Source organism: Sipha flava, unplaced genomic scaffold (genome assembly GCF_003268045.1).
Source record: "Sipha flava isolate LNK unplaced genomic scaffold, YSA_version1 66_pilon_pilon, whole genome shotgun sequence".
Classification (NCBI taxonomy): Eukaryota; Metazoa; Arthropoda; class Insecta; order Hemiptera; family Aphididae; genus Sipha; species Sipha flava.
In genome coordinates, this window is record NW_020273606.1 from 821216 (window position 1) to 841813 (window position 20598).

General features: G+C 29.5%; 1 protein-coding gene across 2 annotated transcripts; it reads left to right on the forward strand.

Moving 5' to 3' along the window:
- Positions 1–1365: 1365 nt before the first annotated feature.
- On the forward strand, positions 1366–16863 carry LOC112691791 (histidine decarboxylase). 2 transcript variants are annotated; one of them, XM_025566194.1, is made up of 18 exons: positions 1366–1496; positions 7503–7605; positions 8920–8994; positions 9259–9431; positions 9488–9601; positions 9731–9853; positions 9936–10070; positions 10799–10942; positions 11807–11873; positions 11948–12110; positions 12194–12264; positions 12593–12612; positions 12672–12770; positions 12850–13033; positions 13205–13357; positions 16160–16315; positions 16391–16543; positions 16681–16863. In XM_025566194.1, the coding sequence occupies exons 3-18, from the start codon at positions 8967–8969 to the stop codon at positions 16815–16817; spliced, it is 1920 nt and encodes a 639-aa protein (XP_025421979.1). In that variant the 5' UTR covers positions 1366–1496; positions 7503–7605; positions 8920–8966; the 3' UTR covers positions 16818–16863. The 2 variants fall into 2 exon arrangements, with proteins under 2 accessions (XP_025421979.1, XP_025421978.1); XM_025566193.1 differs by lacking the exon at positions 7503–7605.
- The last annotated feature ends 3735 nt before the right edge of the window (positions 16864–20598 follow it).

The window sequence follows — 20598 nt, forward strand, 5'->3', positions numbered from 1 at the left end:
AAGTTCTTCTAATCGACGAAATAATATAATTGTAGTCGTGTGATTTTTTTTTTTTTTAATTATGAAAAAATGTAGAAACTTAGAACGTAGTAGCTATATTCTAAATTTCTAGATTTTAATTTTACATTGTTTTTCAATAATTTTTAAGGACAGAAATTAAAAAAAAGAAAAAAGAAGAACTTACCGTTTTTCTACCACAAATAACAATTACACACATTTATATAAAATCAGAGCAGCTCATCAGACCATCACCAAATATATGCAGCAGCCGCAAAGTTATTGTCTACACGACACGCGCAAATTGACCACGCTTAGTCTTAAATATTTCTTGCATTTTTTGTTTTTCGCGAACGCCATTTGCGCTTCGGAAAAATCACCTTTAGGCAGTACATGGAATGATTTGTCGTTGGCGAATAGTTTGTAAAAATGCATTACTACCACCGTTATTGCTATTACTATTATGTTATTGTTATTGTTATTGTGCACGTAGTGCTATATCATTGCCGATCGATAATAATATGGACAGTCGATACTCGGGCAAGTGCAAATATTAGTAGTGTTTCATTTTTCAAAATGCTTTTCGATAGCACTATCATGAAACCGATAGTTTTTACGGTGACAACGTGTTCGAGTTGCACATTCGTTGTCCAGTCAAGGCCGGATTAAGCACCTATTGGGTCCCGGGGCTGAAATTTTATACGTGCCCTTTTGACAAGACTTGCTTTACATAGATGCTCGCTACGCTCGTAGGATGATACATTTTTTTTTTAACTACTTCACAAATTGTCAATTGCATTATAATATTATAAGAATAATCGATATACTCGTATACAATTTATGTCTATAAAGCTACTAATTTTAGTATGATAAAAAATGTGTATCGGCTTAAAATTGTTTGGGCTCCTTGGGTGCTCAAGAGGGCCTCGGGACTATCACCCCGGCTAGACCCCCCCCCCCCTTAATCCGGCCTTGTGTCCAGTGCTTATACGATATTTATTTTCTATAGATCACTGCAGTCTTGAGCAAAACTTGTTCAAAAGACAATCGTATTTATTCGACACCGATGTGGTTGATAACGTAGCGAATAGTGAACAATTAGTTAAGAACACATACATATTGTACGAATAGAAAATTTGTATTCGACATTTTTTTAACGAACAAATGTAATATTCCGTTGGAAATTTCGAATAGAACGAAATCGATTAGGCACTCGGTGTGAAATCGAGAACCCAACAGACGCGTTTCGAGATGGCCGGAGGCGCGCGGGTGATTATTTCAAATCGTGATGACCGCGCCGACATAATATTATGTACCCACGGCGCGAGTATTGCAGCGCGACGGCTGTACGCCGACGACGGGGCAAAGACGCGGAAAGCATGCGCTGAACTTCGGACAACGGGCGAGCGTCACGAGTCGGTCTGTTATTTTGAACATTCTTCTTTTTCGCGCGTCCAAAAGAAGTCTGCTCGGTCTAATATCACGAAAACATCTCGCAGGTAAGATAATGCGTTGTATGCAATACGTGTCCGGATCACGTAGTTCTCGATACGTCTTTAATCGTTTTCGTTACCCATGGGTTTGTGTTTGTTTCGATGTCCTTACACGTTTTGTTGTTTTTGTTGCATAATAATAGGCGGTTCGACGGTCGCAGTTCGGTAATAAAATAAAAACTTCGAACTTTATTCGTCGCGAGCTCTAATTCTAATAAAGTTTTTCGAACAAATCTAACTCTTATTAATCTAATAATTATAATAATTATAATAATCTTATTTATCTAATCTCTTATTAATTGTTGAAAATAATTCAAACCGTTAGACTTGGTTTGATCTGATGCTCCATTGGGTTTCGAATAGTTCTGTTTTCAGTTTTCGCGGGATTACGAATGTATATTTTCTCCCAAAGTTTTTATTTTTTCGAATGGTATGGCAATTCGTGAATGTAAAAAAGTCAAACTTGAATATGTGAACAGATTCCATAACATACAAATCCACTACGTTTAACAAAAAATTAAACTGTAGAAAAAAGCCAATTTTTTTTTATTATTAACACAACATGTTTACATTTTTAGAGATTTAAGTTTTATTTCGTACACTATTTAATCTTTTAAAATATATCGAGTATAATCAATTAGAAAAAATATTATGAAAACAATTATTAAAAAAAATTAAATTTAAGTATTTTGTTTCATGCTATACCTACGTGGTATAGACTATGCTATAATCTATACATTTTAGAAAACTGTAAATAAAGATCTAAATATACAATACAATATTTGATTATTTATTAATTTAATAATTAATATTTATAATATCTTCAATAATAATAAGTCAACGGAGAAATTGACAATTAGAGATCAGAACAATGAAATTTCTCATTAAACTACGTATTATTGTATAAATAACTTAAATTTATTCATATTTTGGATTTCCAACTTTTATATCAAATATTATTAATATTTTACAATTATATTTTAAGTACTTATTTTCTCGTTATACATACCATTGAGTATTTTTTTTCCACAATACAAAATATGTATCGTCAAACTGAAAGCTGAAATCAAACACGATTAAGTACCAATTAATGATAATAATAATGACCATGGTTTGATGGTAATTTAAACTATTTTATTTGTGATCTAAGAGCCTAAATTATGCGAATAAAAATATGTTGGTGTGGCCATAAGAATAGGCTAAATTTCACATTTCATGAAACAAAAGATTTTATTATCTTATCATGGTTTTAATGATTAATATAAATGTAGGTGCATTCGAATTTTTGAAAAATTTGAAAAACTTACTTTTGGTAATTTTAAATAATTCAATTTTAATATAAGATTCTAAATTCGTTTACAAAAATATGCATTTGTTATTTATTACGCTATATTATAGTACTAATAAACTGAGTCAATGTATTTCATTTTGTAATAATTAATCTTATTCGTTATTGTAGTATTATGTAAATTTTAAAAATAAATTATATATGTAAATACATCGAAACTGTAATAATTTAACGTTATAGTAAAGAAATATTCAAGATTTTTTTTTTTAAATTTATAAAAGTGAAAGTTAAAAAAAAAGTTGTTAAACAATTTTTGATGTAATCCATATTGAATAGTACATAAATCAATGATTATATATATATTAATTTGTGATTAATATGTGATTTTAAAAATTTACTTTAGGTTACAGATGAAAGATTTTGAAAATATATTCTTAGTGTGTTGTAAAATGTACTAAAATTTAGTTTCTTTTTATTTATATAATTTACAATCTGTTAAAATTTAGTTAAACTAAAAAAGTTAATAAAATAATATTATATATTATTTATATAATAATAATATATAATTTATATTATTTATATTATTAATACATGTATATCACATAATTATAATTGAATAATTCAAAAATATAAATACAATTTTAATATTTTAGTTTTTACAATTTCATTATCGTTTATTTACACAAAGAAAAAATTTAAATGGAAGATATAAAAATTACTATTATTCATTTATTATTAAGTATTATAATATTTATGATTAATTCATTTTTGCACTGCAGTCACGTGTTATTTCTTTGAGGGGGACAATGCAAATATATTATAAAAATAACGAAAAATGATTAACCATTGCACATAGTGAGACATTTGTTTGTAAATAAATAACATTTTTAGAAAAAGTAATTTTATTTAAACGGCTTTTACGAGTGTTTATTATTGATTTTGTGTATCACGTTACATATTAATTTTTATGGTTTCAAAGTTGTATTATTTTGTATACGACGAGTATGTTATAAATTTCACTGGTCACATTCAATATGGAATGAATAGAAAAAATTACTTAAATTATTCTGTATAGTTATATTTATGTAAAGTTTTATAAACTACACACATAATATGAAACAAATCAGTTTGAAAACATTTAATTGATTTTTTTATTAGTTAAGTTGATTTTTTTTTTGGAAACATTTATTTTTTATTTTTATATTACATATGAATTGTATTCGATATCTGATTAACTAATTAATCATTGATATTCGTTTCTATACGTATGTTTCTGAACCTTATCAGAAATAAACAAATCATTATTTTATTATGCAATATATAACCCATATATTATAATAGAATTAATAGAATTAGATTAGGTTATATTCAGCCATGTATATAGACCTAAGTACAACTTTTCCACTTATTTTACACACATTATTTAATTTGATTAATATCTAAGCGATAGAACTCAATATTGATTGTATTTTCAAAAACAATACTAGGCTTTGATAATTAAAATGAAATAAAAATAAAAAAAAAAGAACTACTTAATATTACTGAATGACTTTAATTGTTAATTTAAAAGAATAAGAATGTTCGCGATTTATTGTTGTCTAAAATGAAATACTCTACCAATGGATGTTATGTGACCAAAATTAAATTATTGTAGTTAAAATTATATATACATACTTTAATATATATAAATAGATTATTGTTATTATATAAATTTTTATTGGATTAAAAAAACATAAAATAGGTACTGGGTTATGGAGCAATATATTTTGATTATTATTCGTTGGTTAAAAAACAAAATCAAAAAAAAATTTTTTTTAATACGTATCGTAATTTTAAACAGTCCTATCACTTATTATTATTATATTATATTTTATTAAGCTAACAATAGAAAACAAATCTCTTAATTTTATATTTTGTCCAATTTTTAGAAAACGTTAAAAAAAATAAGCAAATAAAGGAGCTAAAAAAATATTCTTGTTGAACCCAATATGTTATCCATTGTGGGTATTAATTTTATCATTTGAAAATAATATTAAGCTTATAAAACCTGAACTTTAATACAAACACCATAAGCACTACTACCCTCTCAGATGTGAGCGAATATGACCAAAATAAAGAAAAGCCAGTACTAATCGAGTATTTTTACTTGATAGAAAAATTAAAATACCTTTCGTTTTATTTCAACGAATTATCAATTTATCGCTATCATTTTCATTACAATAATTAATTACTAACGAATATGTACAATACATAAGAATCAAATAATAAGTGTATTATCTCTGTCATTCTATATTTTTTCAATTATTTTCGTTTCTCAATACGAAACGAAAAATACAATTGAAGCAGTAAAACATATTTTTTACGTTGAAAGACAGAGTAATTTCGTTTTAGGAACCTTTATTTTAATTATTTAAAAATTATAGTTCAAACAACTAATTGGCTTATAGAAAATCGGTATGATTTTAATTCCAAAATATTTTTGAATTAAAAACAACAAAACAGAAGATCTTAGAGTTTTAAAAGAGTTTTAAATTTTGATCTAAGAAAATATTGCATATGTGTAGATATTTTTTTTTAAAAATTATTATTCATCAAAACACACAACGGCAAAATGTCTTAGAAAATAATAATAATTTTTCAAAATTATTTTGAAGCGCGTGTTTTCTGTTTCATGTTTATGCATGCGTGCGTATAGAACGCATACCCTTATTATGTTGTATTCTATAAGCTGTTGTAATGGTTACCCGCCGACCATATTGCGCTCATATACTAATGCGACTAATACCACGATGGCACACATAATTCCGTAGGGAAAATTGCTCGTATCAAACGTCGAAATAAATCCGTCCTTAAACAACAGTAAATTAAAATACTTCTAGCAACAGTTTAGCCGTGGGATCTCAAATCATAGAAAAACTCTTCCGGCCCGTTGTTTATTTTATTTTTTCCGACCTCCCGCGAATGTTATTCGATGTTATGTACTGTTTTCCTTTCGTCGAGCTAAAATTTTTATTGACTGAAATCAACTACCATCGAGACAATTGTTCTTCGACTACGCAACCGAACATTCTCTTCGTGATGGCAGAGCGTTCGTTTCGATGCACGTATCGGTGCGCGTGACAATATCCGCACTTCGTCCATTGGTTCAGCGATACTAAAACGTATTATAGATACCGTTTTACTTGAAATTGTTTAACAAATCTTCATGAAGTAGTAGACACCTTGAAACGACGTCTGATAAATAATGATTATAAAGAGTAATTGAGTGTTATTTGTCAATATATTGCTTTTTTATGTATCTTTATCAGTTTATATCGATCCAGGTACCAGGTGAAGTTAGCTCACTTAACAAATTACAACTACTTATCCTAAACTAATCTTATAAGTGTTTTCATCAAACATTATCGTTTGTTACTTAAAACGCGCGAATTTATCACCGTACACATTTTGGCTTCGTTGTGGAGATAGTTAAAAAAAATATACGTAATTACAGCGTTAAATTTATCACCGAACACAAAGAAAACAAACTACACAGCTTTCGCTTCTGCGACTTGGGACACAAAATCATACAACTCACCTACATTTGAACGTAAATACAGACATTCAATTGTTTCGGTGTCCTCGGTATTTCACGACAAAATTGTATTTTATACGCTTGATTATGTTTCTGTTGTACCTTCGTTATTATCTAATATCTTCCATCAACTATCAGCATTTAACATTTTGTTTTCTGGGACGCAATCGCATTTGATTTCGAATTATGTAAAATAATGTGTTACAAGAAAAGGTATTGTTTTTCATAGCATAGTTCAATTTTAATATTGGAAATGTTTGCGTGGGGACTAGTGCGCTAATAAAATGTGTCATGACATATACATAAAGATGTGAGTAGGAGGTAATCATGATGAAAACAAATAATAAAGCAAATTATTATCAGCTGTGTGGTGTGTGTGTATGGGCAGTTGTATTTCTTAAGTTTTTCTGATTATAATATTGTACCACATTGTTATTGTCATTGAGAAATTAAAAAGAGTTAATATCGTTAAGTGGTTAAGCATAAATATTTTCACTCCTTCAAATTACTTACATGTCATGGTATTCTTCGCGATGAAGCGATGGTTTCGGATACCTAGCGCATATTATTAAAATAAAAGAACCCTATTACCGTGTATGGTTGGACCATAATATTTTAATTTATATTAAAAAATCGATATAATAACCAATTTAATGAAAAACAAATTCACAAAATAATATACATAATGAAAGTTTTAATTTTAACACCACAGGTTTTTTTTGTATATACATACGAGTAATCATCAGCAAAATATATATAAAATATTCACCAGTTAATTTTCCTTAAGAATTTACAATTACGAGTATTTTGTTTCACATGTTGAAAATTAATTTTCATTTTTTTACTTTCTTGTGGTTTTTCGGTCAAACGACGTGAAGAATTATTTACATTATTTTTTATATAACATTAAATAAATATGCTTATATAATGTTTGTAATTTTGTATGATTGGTTACTATATTTTAATTGTCCGTTTGAACTTATTCGAGAATGATCTGATAAAACTCGGCTTGAATATGATCGATATTATAATGTAAACAATTTTGGAAGTTAGAAGTTCTTATTACGTATATTTACAAGTACACAACGTTGTGTACTACAAATATTTACATAAATTAATTAAATTTCGTATATAATTATTTGATTTATAGAGTGATAAAGTATTTCAGTCTTAAAGTACTTGTCTGTGAATGAAATATAAAAAAATTGGATACTCTACGAAGACCATCATTGTCTAATTTTCTCGATTTTAAGGTAATTAATTAAGTGTTAGTGTTATTAACAAGCCTAGGCAAGTTAATAATAATTTTTAACAGAGTTAAGTTAAGTTGATGAAAAACATTTTAAAAAGTTAAGAGTTAACAATTAACCTAATTTTGTTTGTAATTCAGTAAAATTAAAAGTTATATGAACATTTTCAATTAACTTATTAATTCAAGTTATTTTTTTCTTAAATATATACGAGTATATATAAATACACAGTAATATGGTTTAAAATAATAAAAATCATATTATTGAAATAGCTAATAGCTTTTACTGTATTGCCCTTTTTTAATAGTTAAGTGTATTCCTAAATAAGAATAATAGTAACATATTTATTTAATTATGTATTATAAATCACTAAAATTACAAATAAAAAATATTAACGTGGAAAAAATGTGTTGGTTATATACTTATTATATATTATATATTATATTATTATATACTATAATATTATTGTATATATGGATTCATTAACGTCTTTATCAGCTTCGTTTTAAATTTCTGTATATATTTATGAAAAATATTTTTAAAACATTGTTTTATAGCTATACCGTTTTTAAACCTAAAATTCTACCAAGAGTTACTAAATCGGCCAATAGTTTTTGTTCTAATATCAAAATTTTTTTGTAAATCAATTAATTGACGATTCTTTGAGGGATAAGAAAAATTAACATATATGCAATGGTTATATTTATATATATATGATTATATATAAATATATATATATATATATTAATGGGATTAAAAAAACTTGTAGAGAAAACTTAAAAAGAAATAAATATTTTTATTAAAATTATATTACTTTCACAATCTTACACATATCCGCAACAACAAGATTGATTATGTGAGCCAGTGGCGTAACTAGGAAAAAATCTAGGGGGGGGGGGCAATATAATATATTTATTATTACCAAAACCCTGATACCTCTCCCCCTCACCAGTTAAAACATATTTTTATTGTATGTATTTTATACACTATATCTAATTGTTTGATTGTATACAAGTCTTTTAACTCATTTTGTGGTTTAGATTAACATAAGCTGTAGGTAGCAGGTACTGGGTACCAATATTGTTAAATAATACCCATAAGAGTTTATTAATAAAAGGTGCTATTTGTACTTTTGGATTATCTGGGAGGGGGGGGGCAAAATTATACCTTTATCTCTCAAAAAATTGTCAGGGGGTACTTGCCCTTCTTGCCTCCCACAATTACGCCACTGATGTGAGCCATAAAAACTAAAATATTGTACTTATTCAATGCGTGTTTTATAGTTGATAGTTTCGATTTATTTGTTTTTATTTTTAGACTAATCGACTTTGATAGAATCGAATTCTAATCCACAATCCACCCTAATGGATTTCGATGAATATAGAAAAAGAGGTAAGTGGTACTAGATTAACTATGACCTCGGTGTTTAGTACATATTGTTATACTATTGGCGGCCTACTATATCATACGTAATTTTTCAAATTTGATTTTTTCGATTGTGCCCAAAACAATAAACGTGCTCTACACGCAGTTCTGTTGCAAATAATTTATGTTACGTCTATTTCACATCGTAACAATGTTGAAACGGGCCGAGAATTATTTTCCTTCCGTCCGAACCTTAAACTAACCGGTTGTTAAACGTGTAACGTGTTTCAGGAAAAATAATGATCGATTATATAGCAGATTACTTGGAGACTATACGGGAAAGGCGTGTCTATCCGAACGTACACCCTGGATACTTGCGGAACCTAACGCCCGACTGCGCTCCCGTCGAACCAGAGTCTTGGGATCACATTATGGACGACGTGGAGAACATTATCATGCCCGGGGTACGTATTCGGTGACGTCAGTTAGACCCGTTTACATTGACTCCGTTTCGTTTCAGATCACGCACTGGCAGTCGCCGCAGATGCACGCATATTTCCCCGCGTTGAACTCGTTTCCGTCGTTACTTGGCGATATGCTGGCGGACGCGATCAACTGTTTAGGATTCACATGGGTAAAGTCGATTCCGAGACGTCGACTATGTCGCGTTTGCGCTTGTGATATTTTATAATCTCGTCAATAATTGTTCCTTTTTTTTTTTTCTTGTCTTCTCCCGGTTTTACGGACGTGTTCCGCTCTGAAGGCCAGCAGTCCTGCGTGCACGGAACTGGAAATCTTAGTGATGAACTGGCTGGGCAAAATGATCGGGCTGCCCGAGGCATTTTTGCATACGCACAACGAGAGTAAAGGAGGCGGAGTCATTCAGGTACTGTTCGCGCACCACCCCCTGCTTACGAGTCGTCGGGCGTGCCGTCCGAATTTCTTTTATCCGGTCGTTTTCGTTCCAGACGACATCTAGCGAAGCCACTTTCGTTTGCTTATTAGCTGCTCGGACTCAAGCCATCCGCCGCATACAGGAGATAAACCCAGAGCTGGAAGACGTAGACATCAACAGCAGACTAGTTGCTTACTGTTCGGATCAGGTACACGGTGAAGGCAGCGTCAGTGGGAGGATTAGCGGGGATAAGGCCAGACTTTTTCCAGGGGTCCTAGAATTTATATTTTCCGAAACCGAAAAAATTTTTTTCCCACGTCCTAGTTACTTGCACGACTTGTTTTTCTATTTTACTAAACTCGTGTAAAAACATTTTATATATTATATTGTACTTGGATTCATTACTATTATACTATTTATACTACGAGTATAAACTTAACATTAATAACAGTATCTTACTGAACATAATATTGAAGTTAAAGATTAAAATACCATACACATGTTCATGTGACAAGGGGCACTTCACTTTTCGCTTAGTTTTAAAAACAAAATTATAGGTTTACAAATTATCAAAACGTTTCAAAGTGATTTGAAGATATATTAATGAAGTCGATTGTAAGATGTAACCGGTTGGCGCACAATTCCTTAAGATTTGAAAACTCGTTTGTGGTCTCCGTACGTTGTTATCAATATAATTATATTATTAATAATATTAAATAATATTATTTATTATTATATTGCTTAATAACGAGTCTTTAGCTTGTAGATTAATTATTGTTCACGATCATCATTAACCAAGAGCTGTTTTGAAACTTATCGAATAATCTAAGAGTTGTTACGAATTCGTGATATTATCAAACTATTATATACGCTAATTAAATACTACACTACCGGCGTAACATATTCTATTATCATGGTCGTTTGTTTTGTTTGCAGGCCCATTCTTCGGTTGAAAAGGCCGGTCTCATCGGTCTCGTGAAAATGCGTTTTATCGAAAGCGATGACTCTTTGTCACTGAGAGGAGCTCAGCTGAAGGAAGCTATTGCCATTGACAAAAAACAAAATTTGATACCATTTTTTGTGAGTGTTCACACTATACATTGTAATATTGACGAACAATAAGCGTCTACTGTTATTTATTAATTATTATAAAACAAATGATTTTAAACGAGTCTAAGGTACAGTTAATGATAACAAAGCTTACAAAGGGGGAGGTGAACAAAATCATACAGTTATATAATAGCGAACAAATTATTGGTTTAACGTAATACGATATTTTTGAAAACAAAAACCGTTCTGAAAGTTGTATGAAAAAACTACCACTTACGAGTATACGGCACATTCGATTTTAATAGAATATTATTGAATCTATTTAGTGTTTTCATTTTAATATTAATAACTCCATACTCTCTATAGCGACTTAAATAATTAATAGAATCATGGATCTATAATAATATAATGGAAATATACAGGTAAACTATACTCAGCTTAATGAATAATTTAAACTAACGAATATTTCGACAGAGATTGAAAATTAGACATTGGTAATATAAAAATTACATTACCATTCGATTACTTTTCAAATAACCGCAACAACTATGCTATTTTATTATATTTCTATCAAATATTTAACCGAACCACGCGTTCCTTTAGACCACGAATCAAATAGCACCTCATCTAATGCGACCAACACACTATTGAAATATAGCATCCAGTATGGATACAACATTGTCCAAGACGAATATTTTGTGAATATTTAATTTTTAATGAATTTCGTTTACGCGGAAACTTAGTCGGTTCCCCCTAAACACCCGGTGATCGACAGTGTTCACCGCACGCGCAAAATACACATGTTATGCGGCGTCTAAGTAATGCAATTAGTAGTAGGTGTTGCACAAATTTCCGCATTTGTCCCTCGATTTGATATCGTACGCGTTTCGACAGGTATGCGCTACGTTGGGCACGACCGGTGCTTGTGCGTTCGACAAACTCGAGGAACTCGGACCAATATGTAAGAACAACTTAAACGAAACCGTGTGTGTTTCCCGTGCAAACGTGCCGGACTAATGAACGTGTTGTTCGTAGGCCACGCGGAAGACATTTGGTTTCACGTGGACGCCGCGTACGCTGGAACGGCGTTCATATGTCCGGAATTCCGGCACTGGCTCTCGGGCGTCGCGTACGCTGACTCGATCGCGTTCAACCCGAGCAAATGGATGATGGTGCACTTCGACTGCACGGCCATGTGGTAATTTGCATAAATAATATAATTTGCGTACATAAAATACGGTGCGCGGAAAGCGTCGGTGTACTACACAAGTTTGATGTTAGGGTGAAGAACAGCGAATGTCTACATCGGACTTTCAACGTCGACCCGTTGTACTTGCAGCACGAGAACTCAGGTGAGTGACCGCCGGATGTTATTCATACGTTTCGTAATCCGGTCGAGTGGTAAACGATTGTAATACGATACGCGTTACGTGTGATGCAATCGGGTAGTATCTTTCACTTATTTGAAAAATCCCATCGATTTTCATCCCATCGATCCTCGGTTCGCTCCGTATGTTTGTAACGATATTGCATGACGACGAATTTACAATCGTTAGTACCTAATTGTTTAACGTTTGTTCCATTTTTTTTTTTTTTTTTTTTTTATTCAAACGAAACCATTTGAGTTGACAAGTTATACTTCGTATAAGCACAATTAAAATTTATTTCTGTTTTTATTAGGGCTCGCTATCGACTACATGGTAAGTTAAATATCGATATTATTTGTAAAACATACCTTACACGTTTAATTTGTTCAAAGCACTGGCAAATACCGTTAAGCAAGCGATTCAGAGCGTTGAAACTATGGTTCGTAATCCGATGTTTTGGAATAAAAGGTCTTCAAAAACACATCCGAAACGTAAGTGCCGATAGCAGTTCGTCAATAACAACAATGCAAATTATATTGACTAATCTTGATCATGATCTGTCTATAATAGGGTGTGCATTTGGCGAACAAATTTGAACTTCTCGTGTTGAGCGATAAGAGATTTGAAATACCTGCAGCTAGGCATCTAGGTTTGGTCGTTTTTCGTTTGTGCGGGGAAAATCATTTAACCGAAAGACTGCTGAAACGTTTGAACTCCAGAGGAAGGATTCATTGCGTTCCTGCGTCCCTCAAAGGTATTTTATAACAGTTGTTTTAGTTACTTCCCATTGGTTACGTGTACAAATAATATACCCGTATCAGCTGTACATATTATTACGTAATACAGTAAAAGCTTGAAATCGTGTTACAGCTGTATTGATACACGCACAAAATCGATTGAATATTGTATTATGTGTTCTCTGCAGGCAAATACGTTATACGTTTTACTGTTACCTCACAATATACAACGATTTCGGATATTACAAGAGATTGGGCTGAAATCAAAGCAACGGCTACCGAAATTATAAACGACGAAAAATCTGACAGCACCTACAACAAAACAAAAGTTTCATTAGCTGGTAATCCTTATGTTTAACTATAAATAAAATAGTAATAGGCGCAGACTGACTGGTGTCAGTGTCATATTTATTCATCCATACCATATTACTGATATTTTAACATTTTGAACACAACATTGTAGTCTAAAACACAATTATTAGTCTTACATTTTCTAATCACAAATCTTAACGCTATTTGAATGTTTTGTGATTTTACTGAGAGTAAACTAATACTTTAGAAATGAATTAGTTAAAAAATGGCCAATAAATGAATGTGGTCATAGTGTACATTATTTTATTTATATTACTATTTTTTTGTTAACTGACAAAAAAATGTAGAAAATAATTGCAATCAAATTCAATCATTATTGTGTATGATGTACTAAAAACTGTAAAGTTCTGTTGAACTGTTGAGTTTTTGTATTAAAACGACGAATGATCTAAATTTCGAATTTTTAGTTATACAACGGACGTGAACTAATCGTTAGTGAAGTATTAAAAACTTTTGTACGAATTATTTATTATGTATTGTTATACTCAGTATTCCTTTCAAAATCAACAAGTAAATTACAGGGTCGCGTTAAATGCATTTTATACTTGCTATTGAATTATATGTAGTTTACGTTTAGATTTATTATTTTATTGTAGTAATTATTATTAAACATTAAAGATATAATTTGTTATAACAACTATTAAATTATTTTTCATTCAACTTTTATATTCATAAAATTTTACTTCTGGTCGGGCTTGGATTAACATTATTTTAGGCTCTAAGCCTCAAGACAATGTTTTTAGTGTTAATTAATACGGTCCTGCAGTATCCAATATTTAAATGTTTAATAAACGTTCTCTTTGGGAGAGGAAGTTTTGAATCACAGTGTTAAGCTACAAAAAAAAAAAAAATATTTACTATATAAAAATTATATCTAAACTTTTATATTGTAAAAGTAAAAATGAAATATAATATATAACTTTTATTTTTTTTATGTAATATAAATTTTAACAAATTAAATTTTAAAAAATAATAATTTTAATATAAAATTAAATTGTCTAATACCATAAAAAATAACATTTATAATGTTTTGCTCTACGTCAAACCAAATTAAATTTGAAAATAATTAGTAGCTTGAATATTATGCATTAAAAAACTATGTTAGTGTAACGTACACGATATCGATTTTTGTATGTATCTATCCACAAATATATGTGAGGGCTATGAATGTGAAAATCCACAAAAATTCACTTGTGAAATTCAAAAACAGCGAAAACTTTAGTGAAATTAATCGAATACATTCTAGAGCAACAAATTATGAGATGTCAGTGAAATCAACGTGGACGTTTCCTTCAGTAAAGTTAAATGTAAATTATACCTATACTATTGTGATTTCAAGTGTTAACAAGACCAATGTTTCCATTATGTTTGCTACCGTGTAGGTTTAAAAACCTTTTTGTTTAAGCTGTGAAGACCTTCTACGATATTTCTGGATTTTCAGATAATGATGTGAAAACGTCAAAATCTAAGGCTAAAGCCCAAATAAAATTACCTACTAAAGAATTTCGCAGTTTCATTTTGACACATAAAAATATAATAAAAGATATTAATGGATCTAGTAGTATTTCGTCACTCGTTCACGTCGATTATAACGAAGTCAACAAATTGTCATATGATGGTAAAAATTATAAATTTCTTTTTCCATTGAGTGTTTATTTTATACGTATAGATGTATACAATTTCGTGCTACACTTGTATGATGTACACTATAATTTTAGATCCAGTCGCACTCATAGAAAATTTAAGCACTACTTAGCAGTATATTATAATTTAATATAATTTATAATATCGTTTTACTATGTTATAAAAATTAAATCAACTTAATAAATTAATATTTCATATTCATTATATAAATTAATAAAGTGGGCCCCCCACCTACAAAACCTGATATGACCTCTGATGTACAGTGTACTATATGCGATAATTTTACTTTACATGATTATTTAATTTTTATATTAATATTTACGTATAAATAAGAAATTTCAAAATCGTTTAACTTGACAGATCATTTTTAAATCAACTGTGAAAAGCTAAGTTATTTCAACTATTTCAACCTAACCAAATAATCTAGTTAAATTAAAAAGTTAAGAAAACTTTTCAAAACTTTTTAACTAGTTGATTTCCACCTTTGCTAATGAGAGAATAATCTTAACAATAATCTCATACAAACCGTAAAAAAATACCTGCGTATTGAACACCTTTACCTGTAAATAATATATATATTTGCAACATTTAACGTATGGAAGAAGTGCACTAAATTTTTAACTCGCAGACATAGGAAATTATTATTTTCTGAAACAAAAACAAGTGAGGAATAGTTATACTTCAAAAAATACATTAAAAAATCTTTGATCTTTATTGTTTCTTTTTCAGTTGGATATTTTATTTTAATATACTTACATAGTTGACAATATTTTTGAGAACGTAAGACCAACAAATAGTTTTTGCATGTATTAAGTAATTTGTTTGGTACAAACGTACGATCATAGATTTTTTTCCTCCTACGCGTAGTTTATTCCGGCGTCCCGCATTAGCCCGAAAACGAGGAGAACGTAATAATTCTCGGCGCTTCAGAAATCCTATCGTTGTCAGTCCGCGCCTGATTAGAATTACTTCGTTTGATAATCACTACAGCGTGTTCGAGCTGTATGGGTTTCGCACTTCAATGCAATTATTTTTTCAAGCGTTACAAGTGCACAAGTAACGCGTACAATCTTTCTCTCTGAATTCCCCGTGAATTATGTTTGCAAGTGCGCGCACACATTTTACAGAGACGCGGAACTGGAACAACAATTTCGGCGCCAGCCTCCTGCTAGCTAATTCGCCAATGTCACCGAAAGTCGTCAACGGAAGTTTCGCCGCGCTGTTCGACAACGGGGACGATTGGTCGCGGAAATTACTGAGAAGCGATATGAAAGACAGCTCTTGTGAGTGCGATATTGTATTGTATATGAACCGTTCAACAGCAATGTGATCGCGTTTTTTCGATTGTTATTTTTAAGCCATGAGGAGAAGAATCCGAGGGATATTGATGTCCGGAAAACAGTTCTCATTGGACTCGCGAATGGATCTGGTCCAGGGAATGGTTCCGGCAACATCGAAGAAAGCGACAATAGCAGAGTGCTCGACGAGCTCGTCGTCGACGGGTAACCCAGGTAATCAGTAGCAATTGATCGACGTGATCATATTTCCGTGGTTTAAGGAATCCACGCCATTGAAACGGATTTTTTTGTTTGTCCTAAACGGTTTTCTTTTTAAATATTTTGATTTCATTTTTAATTGTGATTTATAGAAAACAAGGATGAGTGTGATGAAAATGAGAAAAACGGGGAACCGAGAAATCAAAAATCGCGGAACTTTCGACACACACAACATGAAACCAATCTTACTCCTTTGATCGAAGGCAATAACTCAGATCAAATAGATTAAATAAATTACGATATGGTTAATTCTTATTACAATATTTTTTTTTTTAATTGTTCGTATTTGTCTTCGATAAATAGCCATTAAAAAAAAAAAAAAAAAACTATAATTAATCATTGCAAAATTATATAATAATATACATATTTATAAATTACTCTTTAAAACACGATACGAGTATATAAAAAAACAATATTAGTAATTTATCTAATATTATAAATTATATTCTAATATTAAATTCTATATAATTATCATTACGAGTATATATCTTTATTAATATTTTGAAGTTAATTCAATTAGAATAGTTACTTTGTACTGAAAGTACTTTTTTATTATAATATTTGCTTTAAAATTATCATATCCCATGGCACTTTCGAATATACAATAAAAAATAATTTATTAACTAGTAATATAACACAGTAATTGAAAAAAAATGTATTATTGATAAATACGTTTTCAAAACTGTTGAAAAATATTTGTTAAAAGACGACATTAATTCAGTTTTTTGAGTAAAATTAGTTGTAGCAGAATAGTTGAAGTTGTCATGTAGAGTATTGAATTGAAGTATTGAATATTTAATTTGAATTATGTGCGAACAAAGGCAAATTAAAAGAAAAAAAAAATTTGAATTAGTCCATTGATAATATAATATTTTTTAATTTAACCGTACGATATAATTTTTTTATTATATTTTATTGTACACCGAATCATAGGACAAAAGATTTGAAAAAAAAAAATGGAAAAATTAAAAATTATAAATATTACTTCATGCATTAATCTGTCGTATAATAGATATATTATCTACCGTTTTACTTCATGGATCAATGAGCGTTATATTTACAAAACTTTCTTACATTTATTACATATTTATAAACATATCGCTATACCTACATTTTATTTAGTATTATTTGTTAAATTCGCATTTGTTTTAAATTTAAATTTATCATAAGTTAACGCGAATAGTTTTTATTCTCCACATCAAATCTAACACGCCAATTGTACCTAAATACAATTATTTCTGATTTCATAAGTATAGCTGCTTAAATCTACTCAAATACTTCCCAGTGAACGGTGAAAACATTTTAATAGTTTTTAAAAGCTAAATTAAACTCAAATTAGAATATTGATAATTATATTTATATAGGTCAATCGGCAGTTATAACAATTATACATTATATTTCTCATAGTAAATGTCTTCCCTTTTTTTTATTTTCTATTATGAGATACATAAATCCGTAAGCTTCAAAAAAAAAATTTAATTTGGATCAGGGCGACAACACGTCGTTTCAGAACTGACGCGTTGAAAAAATATATTAAAAAAAAACGAAAAGTAAAAAGTGTTCGCGCTTGGTATTCGTGCGGTTGATTAACATTTTCCCGGTTGGTCACACACGAGTTCGTCGTCACGAACCCAATACCTAGTGCTAACCTCACGTGTTGTACGATGTACACGCGTGATCTTTTTAAAGGTGTGAAGTCAAGATTAATGCGCCGATAATAAAAAATAACATCACCGTGAACGGTTTTGTGCAAAAATTGCGACTCGTTGCCGTTTTCATTTTCGATAATTTCATATACATATATGTGTAACTCAATAATTATTTACGTTCATATTGTTCCGTTCGTTTACGCGATCGTCCCGAAATTCTTGAAAACCAACAAAAACACGTATAAACTATTTACTCGAAATCTACGAATTGGTGCTGCATGCACAAAAACCAATAACCGTTACTCCGCTAATAAAGTTATTCTCATCGTAGTGCATATCAACCGGAAACGTATTTCCGACGACGATATCAATCGCTTGAATAGTTGAAAATAACGATAAAAACTTTGATTATAATTCATTGTAAAAATAACTAACGAGTTTGATACCTGTCGAATAGGCAACGATTACGATTTAACCGATTGCGTGCATTTTCTACGTATTCGATTGTCCTCATTAAACCGTACTTGTCGTGCACAACTAATATCTGACCACTCGTGTTCGCTAAATAATCTTTGTTACTGTATCGCAAACGATTATAGAAAAAAATAAGATTTACTTACGTCATGCTTTTTTATATTATACCTATTTAAACAGCTATAAACCGTTGATTTTAGACATTTGGACCACTCTGTTAAATAAATGATTTACTCTGAACCTGAGATGGTATATAATATGTATATTATTATTATCTAATATTGTATTTTATTTTATAACGTATTATTTATTTATTAGACACACAAGAACTTACGCGATATTAACCATTTTAACTTGTAATATTGTTAGTGTTTAAGTAAATTTATTTATAAACCTACTCTATGTATACCACAATAATTGTATTTTACAAGTATACCTACTACATAAAACGTAAACATTATATTTATTTTCCATTGTCATATAAGACATATATATATATTAAATATTCTTTACAGAAAATGCCTATTGAAAATTATAACATTACTGATTATACAAACATTGCTTGTTGTGTTAAAAAATTGTATTTTTTTTTTTTGAAACTAGAACGAATCAAAAGACAACTGTGTAAGAATCGTAGTAGTACCACTTGTTATAGATCATTAAACCGGTTCTTGAGCTGAGTACTCATTACCCATACTTCATAGAGATCGGTTTGGTTTGGTTTTACTTGAAACTGGTTAGTCGTATCCATCGATTTCAATCATTACATTTATACTAAATTATTTTCCTGATATAATATTAATTGTTAAAATCACACATACCTCATGATTGTAACCTTATAGTAATTACATACTGTAATATTATGGATTATGTTTTTGAAAACAGGAAATAAATATTTGTGTCCCTTCTAAATTTATTTTTTTTTACCACACCTTACATGAATGATTAGAGAAAATAATGGATTAGTTTTATATTAAAATTGTAATGATTAATAAAACTAGTTAAGTTATTTGAAGACTTAAACCACTGATTTTAAATAAAAGTGGAATAATAAAGGAATAATAATAATGGAATAATAATATTGTCAGTAGTAGTTTACCTATGCTAAATAAAGATTTTAATGATTCAATATAAGTAATTTGTTTACGAATATTCATCCATTTCTTGTTTGATTATACTAAGAAAAAATTGTTTTATTTAATAGTATATAATTCTGTAACAGATTCTGTAGAGAATCTAATAATTATGAAATTTATGAATTTTCCATTAATAATCATAGTTTTTTCAAAAAAATTAAAAGTACATACTATTTTAGTATTTTCAAAATATTAATAAAAATTTGATAACATTTTTTGGATATAAATTAAATAGAATTATTATTTATTTAAAACACAATGCTAGACAATTAATATTGAAGAAAAATCACATAAATATACACTGAAAACGAATTATTAATTACATAATAATTTATCCAGTCAACACTTTAATATTAATCAATGTACAGGTATATTTTTATTAATTATTAATTATCAAAAATAAGATTAAAATTATTTTATTGGTCTTTACAACATAGACAAGAGTGGACATAGTATATTATACTAATTCAAATGTTAAATTTAAGAAAAACTCAATTTGTTTGATTATTAAGTTATTTTTCCAATTAACTGCATGATTTAATTTGTTAATCAGCTAATATAACATTAATTTATTTGATAATTCAAAATATTGTATGTAAAAATTATGAGTGTTAGTGTCTTAGTAAATTTACATAATATCGACAATGGTTACAATGAGTTAATGTTGTAATGTAGAATTGATGGTTTGAGGGAATAATAGAATTCATGAAACCATTAATGTTTAATAAGTGAAAAATTAAAACTAAAAATA